Genomic DNA, 7,812 nt, shown 5'->3' on the forward strand with positions numbered 1-7,812 from the left:
GGTACACCCCAAACCTTTCCCCTCCCTCTGCCCGCGTCCTCCGTCCCTGGGAGCCTCCCGGGGCTCCGTGCAATGAAGCAGCCGCCGCCAGCTCCCACGTGCCCTAATTTGGGGGGGTTAGTTGCAAATCCAGACCTCGCACCCCCTTGCCCCCCAAAAGCAGGATCCCTGGGGGGCCGTTTCCCCGCAGAGCGGGTGGCACAGCTGCGGTTCTTGGGGGGCGGTGTGTGTGTTTCCCTCCCTTTTCTCCACCTTTACGCTCCTGAGCATCGTTCGTTTTATGTTTCCGTCCCTCCACGTGGCACCGCTCAGGATTTCTACGGCAAAATGAAATTCAAGCGGTGTTTTAACGGGGGTACCCCTGCACGCACCCCCCGGCCAGAGCATCCTCTCGCAGCCGGACCACGCAGGGGGACATGGGGATATGGGGACATGGGGACGCGGGGCCACAGGCAGGAGCCCAATATTGGCATCAAGAAGGGCCGCGCTGGACCGGTGCGTACGGTGCTGGTTGGGCTCAGGACCCCCATCCCATTGCCATGGGGCAGGGCGGTGTTGAAAGCGATGCTCAGCCCGGCTTCCCTGCCAGGAGCCCCCCCAAAACTGAGCCCCGCCGGCAGCGGAGAGGAGGAGGTAATTTATGGTGGGCGCATCGCAAAGCTCGGCGACGCTAATAAGGTGTCGGCTGAAGCCGTTCCCGGCTGCGCCGGGCGATAGATCTTGGCTTGTCAGGTTGGAAAATTAAAATGTTATTGATGGGGCAAGTGAAGTGCAGCGGGGTTTTTATTTTTTTATTCTATTTTTCTTTCCCCTTGGCCGAGCTGGAAGCTCTCTCGGGCAGCACCGAGCACCCCGATCCCGCCTGCCCAGGGGCTCCCGGCTGCATCCCACCCTGCTGGGATGGCGTGGATTTATATCGCCTTTTTTTGAGGGTTTTTTTCCCACTTCTGGGAAGTAACATAGGACAAAAAATATAAATATGCCCTATGGAGGCTGGGGGCTGCAGCCTCCCCGTCCCATCAGCACCTTCCCAAGGAAACAACAGCTCCTGAGCCATTCCTGGCTGCAGGATTTCTGGAAAGGAGGATTTTGGGGAGAGATGGGATTAATTAATTCAAGCCCAGGTGGAGGAGACTTTAGCGAAGCAGCGGAACAGCTGCCACATCAAAAGAAGTGCTGGTCTCCGGGCCGGGAAATGCCGGGGCTATTTTTAACTAATTAAATAGACGATTTAGCACCGGACTGATACTCTACAAAAGAAATTCAACAGAAAAGCTCGATTAAACCGCGTGGCTCCGATCAAACCCATAGTTCAAATCACAGCTCATCACCTCGGGCCGTGTTTCCCCCTGGGGCCAAGCTGCTCCCGGTCCCTAATTTGTGCCCGTGGACCAGGTCTGGCAGGGAGCAGCCCCAAAATTGGGCTCAGGGATGTTTATTCCTCAGTGGGAAAAGCCAGAAGGGACTAAATTGAAAATGCCGGTGAGGAGCCCTGACACCACGGGGATGGTACGTAGCAATCCAGGGCCAGAAAAATTCATCTCGCTGGGTCAGAATCGCAAACCCAGCTTTGTTTTGGGTGGAAAAAATGGAGTTTTATTTCCTGCCCTTGTTGTGCCAAGGATCTTAGTCATGGTCTCTGGCTCCGGCCAGCACGGCTACGGGCGCTGGGAGCTTGGTGCGGGGAGTCCCGGCCGAATCCAGGCTGGACAGTGGGAGCCCAGGACCATGCGCTGGCCAGGGAATGGTATTTAAATTTTTAATTATTTTTATTTCTTTTTAATTGCTGGACTCCCAAAGGGGCTGCATGGGGTGAGGCGGCGGGTGACGAGCGGCCCCAGCTCCGCGGGGACAGCGCGTTGCAGAAGCTGCAGAGATTTCTTGCTCCTCTCTCACCTGACGGATGCGACGGTGGGGGCTGGTGGGTTTTTTCCTCGAGGCCCCCCCATCCCCAGGCATGTAGGGATGTTGTTCCTTGCATCCTCCCAGGATGTACAAATTAAAGAAGAAGCCGATAATTCCAGCTTTTCCTGCCTTTTTAGCCACTTTAGCAATCCCTGGTCATATTCCCTTGTGCTCCCAGGAGATGCGCTAAATGCAATTTGAGGTATGGGGGATATACTTCAAGGCATAAATCAACATATTTACACATTATATTCAGATTCAAACACACACTCATTACTGGAAAAGATATTATTCCCTCTCTGCCTTCTTTTATTCTCACAAATAAATGCAGCCAAGTTTCTATTTCTACAGGATATTTATCACGGAGCCACATTATTGCGCATTGTGCTCTTACGAGCCGAGAAGTAGCAGGCTAACTTTATTCTTGTGTTTTCTTTTAGCTAAATAATCACAAATTCTTAATTCAGTTCTTAAGTACACCTGTCAGGGATGAATATGGATATAGAGGTGTACTTGGAACATCCAGCTGTGTTGGCTTAGCTGAAAAATAACCCTGGGACGCGGGTGCGGGTGGGAGAGGTGGGGTTTTTTTTCCCGTTCTCGGTGGTTTATTAATATTTCTTTTATACCATTAGAGATTCAGGTCTCATCTTATTCTGAGATCGTTGCGGGGGGGGAAAAAAAGCCCACGGTGGCGGAGCTGGAAGGGGTTATATAGGGTGGGAGGCGCGGGGCTGCTGCAGATCTCGGGGAGACGGCTCCTGCCCCGGCACCATGGGCCGGTTCCTGCAGACCCTCTGCTTGCTCCTGCTCGTCACCTCCTGCCCCTGCGCCGTCATCACCGGGGTAAGTGCCGGTCCCAGCCCCAACCTGGGAGATTGATTTATTTCTATTATTATTTGGGGAAATAAGGCAGGAATTGGTGCCTTTCGCTGTTTGCTTTTGGGGTGGTTTTTCCCAATTTATTACTCATTTTTCCGATGCGTGGATGCTGTTCCCGCAGCCAGCCCCAGCCCACGTGAGTGTAAAGTCGCGCTGCTGAGCTGCTCTTTCTGCTTCTCAGACCTGTCCCGCAGGGAAACGGGGCATTTTTGGAAGTTTTCCAGCTGGGAAAAAAAAATATAGCTTTACGGGCATCCCCCAGAGCATGTTCCCAACCGGGGCAAGGCCTCGAGCACCCCAGATTGTCTTTCTTCCTCCCGAATCAAGAGAAATGATTAAAAGAGGGGGGAAATGTCGGGGGGTGCAAAGGAGAGGCACGATGCTCACCCTGCTGTGTTAACGGGCTTTTGGGGCTCGGCGTGTCGAGGAGCTCGGTGCTGCCAAGTGAGAGCTGGACCGAGGGCGATGCTAAAAGCAAGAGGAGCAGCGAGTTTTGGGGACAGGATCCAGGCTTTTGTGGTGCTTCAGTAGCCCAGATGCTGGTTTCAACAAAGCCGGGCTTGGCTGAACCCCCTTCTCTTTTCCCCCGGCAAGCGAAAAATCTTGTTTAAAACCAAGACGAAGCGTTTGCATCCCGGCTGCCTCTCTGCCTCCCGGTTTTTCCCAACCACTGGGAATTTTGTGGTTGACTTCACCTGGCTCTTGGCTCCTCTTTTCCCAGACCGATTTCTTTCAACCCTTTTTTTCGGCTGGATCTCCCCAACCCCTACCTATACCCGGAGCTGCAAAGCCGCGTTGGTGGGGGGAGCCACCTCCATCCGGGGCCAAATAGACTCAGCAGCTCTTGAAATTATTCCCAGGGCTTAAACGACTCGTTTTGAATAACCAGAGAAAAGAGGTTGGATGTGCAGCCCCCATCAGCCCCCCCCCCCGAATTTGCAAGCGAGGGTCCAGCGTCGCTTGAGAGCTGATTTTTAACAGTATTTGGGTGTTACAAGGTGCTTTGGATGCTTGAGGAGAACCAGGTTCCCTTCAGGAAAGGGAAGACTCTGCAAAATCCTCTTATTGCCCCCCCTGCGAGAGAGCTGCACCCCAAAATTACGCTCTATCCATTGCCCTGGTGTTTTTTTCCCCAGCTGGAATTTCCATACCTCTTCACCTGTACAAGCGATGGGCTTGTGGCTGGGAACTCCTGGGAGAGAGGTGCCCCAAGGAGGGGGTGACCCCGGGGGGGTTTGGACGAGCCCCATCAGTGCTTCTTGTGCTACCAACCCGACGTCAGGAAAATGGGTCAGAGAAGGGGTTGGGGGGGTGCGATGAGCTGCTCTAGTGATGGCCAACACAGCCTGGGAGGGAAAACGGGACCTGCTTGGTGCTCCAGGTGCCCCCGTCCACCTCTGCACAACATCCTGATGGGCTTCCAGGTGCGGTGGTGAGCCGGCGCAGCGTTTGCGTCCGTGCCTCAGTTTCCCCAGCCTGGGGGAAGAGGTGACCATTCTCCATTTTACATCTGCCTTGGGTGGGAGAGGCTGAGTGGTTGGCGTTACTCTGCTCCCTACTAACAACAAAAAAATAAAAGCACGGGGCATTTGCACTATTTAGCAGGCTTTACAGGCTCAGAGGGGCGACGTGTGCACGACGGAGGATCCGGACAGTGAGTTTATCCCGCAACACCGCGACTCTGACCTGGCACCGATGCTGCTTTTAAGTTGGGCAGCTGCAAACTTTTCCTCCATCCCTCCCATCACTGCATGCACGAGGGATTTCCCCCTTCATCCTGCCAACCCCGGCACCCCCAATCCAACCCCTGCCCCAAAACCTCCCCAACCTAACCCAAAACGGGAGGGCTAGGAAGAGCGAACCCCTCTCCCTTAAATCCCCGTGAAGGGGTTACACCCAGCAGCTTGGCATGGGCTGATTTCTCCATCGCCCCCCCTGAGAAGAGGGATAACGATGCTTTCCCAGGCCAGTCCCACTAACCCACCATCGTCCCTCTCCCCAGGCCTGCGAGCGGGACCTGCAGTGCGGCAGCGGGACCTGCTGTGCCGTCAGCCTCTGGCTGCGGGGGCTGCGGATGTGCACCCCCCTGGGGCAGGAGGGGGACGAGTGCCACCCCTTCAGTCACAAGGTACCAGCGTGGGGATGCCCAGTGGGGTTGGGACGGGGCGTCAAGGACCGGGCAAAGGGCACCGAGCTCCTGGCGTGGGAGAAAAGCTCCATTAAACCCTGGGATGGAGAAGGGGGTCGGTGGCGGGGGGGGCTGGGGTGGATTTGGGATGAGGCTCCGGGCAGCATCGTGGTGGTCCCCGACCTGGCGCGGTGCAGCTGGTTTCAGCCTCTAAAGTATTTTGAGCAACCCCCTGCCTGTCCACGCCACCCTAAATCCTCGGGATGCCCCATGGGTGCTGCGGACCTTGACTCGGAGCTGGGACCAAACCGCCCGGCCCGTTCATTTAATGAAAAGCGCACGCCGCGCCACTCCAAATTAAGTCGTAAATGCTCTGCCAAGCGAGGAGAAGCCGAGTTAATGCCGCAGAGCCGCCCCAGCGCCGTGATTTCTGCCCGACAAGAAACCCCAGCGCGCTGGGATTAGCACAAAGCGCGACGCTGCTGCAATCTCTCCTCCGCGAGGATTTAGCGGCAGCGTCCCGGCCTCGGGGGAGTGTCCCGCTCCGCGCTCCCATATTGATTTTGCACGGTGGGAGCAAGATTTAACGATGCTGCGCCTTCTGCTCGCACAAGGAAGGAGCGAAGAGCTTCAGCGGGATCAAAAATTAATTTCGGGCATATCCCTATTAAAGCCTTGAGAAGAGCCAGAGATTTTCTCAGGGCTTTGATCCCATTTAATATTTTTTTGGTTGCGACAGCGCCCTGATGCCCTCATCTCTCCTCCATCTCTCCTGTGTCTCTCCACAGGTCCCTTTCTTTGGCAAGCGCCAGCACCACACCTGCCCGTGTCTGCCCAACTTCATATGCTCCAGGTTCCTGGACGGCCGCTACCGCTGCTCCGTCAACTTCAAGAACATCGATTTTTAGTGTGATGCTCCCAGCTCTCCATCCGTGAGCCCCCAGCACCCATTTCTTGCCCTCTCCCATGGCTGCCGGGTGCCCACGTAGCGCCAGGCAACCTTAAAAGTGTTTTTCCAAGGTAGACAGTGTTGTTATAAGCTATATGTTATATGGGGAAACTGAGGCACGGTCAGGCCAAGCTGCTCTGACATGTGGCTTAGCCAAGCTCTGCTCCATCCCAGAGCAGGACCCGGCTCCAGCCTCCTCTGCAGAGGAGCGGATCGCAGAACAGTGTGCGTGGCAAATGTCTGTGGCCTCAAAAATCCCTTTCAGGAGCTGTTGTCTGCATGTAACGGAGGCTGTCAGCTAGCTTTCACCTCCCTCCTTTATTTTATGCAGTAAACAACAAGGGTGATGCAATTTGGGAAGAGCGAAAGTAGGTGCCGAGCACCCGGCAGCCAAGGGCTTCCTCCCGCAGTTTTTATCCTGGCGCACGATAAAATTTGGGACGTGAAGCAGCAGCGTCACTTCATCTGCCGAAGCGTCTGCAGGGCCGAGCCCAGCGGCGAAGGGGGCGGTGGAGACCTGACTTTAATTATTTTTACACTTTCCAGTCCCGCGTTAGGGAAAGACAAAATTCAGAGGGGCAGAAGCTTCCTCCGGCGGGAGGTTGCGCAGTTTCCCTGCAATTCCTACTGGATAAACCATTTCTGTAACGGTAATTCCCATCATGATACTGCCCGATTGTGTCTTATCAGCCTATTTTTTTTCCTGGAAGCAGCTCTTCAAGCTGGTGATGGATGATCTGATCTAGCCGGCAATTAAAAGGAATCAATATCAAGTAGCTGTGGGGAATTAAGGAATGAGTTTCCACTAAGTTCAAGCGATGCAGTGTGTGCAGCAGAGGCTGAAGCCGGGCTGGCCGGAGCTGTGTCATGCCAGATGTGGGGTTTTGGGACATAGGAAAATGTTTTCCAGCCTCAGCATCTGCCTTAGGTTCAGGCACGGTATGAGGTTTGGGAGCCTCTCTTGATGTCAGTCAAATTTGAGAGGAGAATGGGATATTCAAGTTAATTAAATGTGCTAAAAGTTCTCTCAGACGCGGGCTTTCAGCTCCCCTCTTAAAAACGTATTGTGGAAAAATCGTGGATCACTTGAGCTTCCCTCCCGCTTCCTACAGCAGCCGCCGGCAATAATAAATAAGAAGAAATAAAGAAAAGAAATACAAAAGAATAATCAGTGTTTACAGCGAAAACGACCCCCGATTGGTTTCCTTTCAAGCAGAAACAGCGCTTAAACACAAAGCTTATTTTGGGGGTTTGAAGACGCACTCAGAGCTGCTCCTGGAAAGCTCTTGGGGTTCGGTGCCGGGAGCCCGGGCACCCCCCTGTGCTCTGGGCCCTCCCCCTGTGGTGGGTTTTCCTGGGTTTTGATGGATTTTGGTGCTATAGCAGCAACTGTTCCTATTTCTAAAGACCCTGCTGTGGCAGTCGCCGTGTTATCAGGGAGAGTAAAGTAATTCGGATTTGGCATTTGATGCTGGGTGACAGCTTCCCCCCGCCCCCCCTGAAATTGTTGTGAATTTGGTGAAAATAAAACATTGCAATGACCAGGTTGATTCTATTTAGCTCTTTTTTTACACATCAGAAGTGGTGCTTTTTATTTACAAGAGTCCTGCAGTGGGGATGCTGCGTCTGCCCGGGCAGGTGAGATTATGACACCCATTGCCCGGCACTGGGGACCGTGGCAGAAGGGCTCGGGGGACACCATGGGTCTCCGAGCAGAAATGGGTCCCATAGCAACACAGAGCGGGGAAAAAAGTCAGGAAAAAAGCACCATGTTTCATAACAGTGTTAAAAAAATGTATAGTTTCACGGTTTGGGTTTCTTTTATTCAGCTGCCTTAATTTATTAGCTGCTTCTGGCTTTCCCAGTTCGGAAATGTGCAGAAAGGACTAGGATTTTTATTTTTTTCTTTTTAGTTAATTTTTAGACATCTCCCAGGGGAAAATATTGC

General features: G+C 53.8%; 1 protein-coding gene across 1 annotated transcript; it reads left to right on the top strand.

Moving 5' to 3' along the window:
• Window positions 1–2,679: 2,679 nt before the first annotated feature.
• On the top strand, window positions 2,680–5,844 carry PROK1 (prokineticin 1). Its single transcript, XM_059831350.1, has 3 exons — window positions 2,680–2,751; window positions 4,790–4,915; window positions 5,704–5,844. Exons 1-3 carry the CDS (start codon window positions 2,680–2,682, stop codon window positions 5,821–5,823), a joined length of 318 nt encoding a protein of 105 aa, XP_059687333.1. The 3' UTR covers window positions 5,824–5,844.
• The last annotated feature ends 1,968 nt before the right edge of the window (window positions 5,845–7,812 follow it).

This window comes from Gavia stellata, chromosome 30 (assembly GCF_030936135.1).
Source record: "Gavia stellata isolate bGavSte3 chromosome 30, bGavSte3.hap2, whole genome shotgun sequence".
Classification (NCBI taxonomy): domain Eukaryota; kingdom Metazoa; phylum Chordata; class Aves; order Gaviiformes; family Gaviidae; genus Gavia; species Gavia stellata.

What these genes read in the sequence shown, in the direction of transcription:
- PROK1 (XM_059831350.1), top strand. Translation starts at nt 2,680, where the DNA reads ATGGGCCGGTTCCTGCAGACCCTCTGCTTGCTCCTGCTCGTCACCTCC. An exon ending in CCTGCGCCGTCATCACCGGG is followed by an intron (nt 2,752 to 4,789) that starts GTAAGTGCCGGT and finishes CCCTCTCCCCAG; the next exon opens with GCCTGCGAGCGGGACCTGCA. An exon ending in GCCACCCCTTCAGTCACAAG is followed by an intron (nt 4,916 to 5,703) that starts GTACCAGCGTGG and finishes GTCTCTCCACAG; the next exon opens with GTCCCTTTCTTTGGCAAGCG.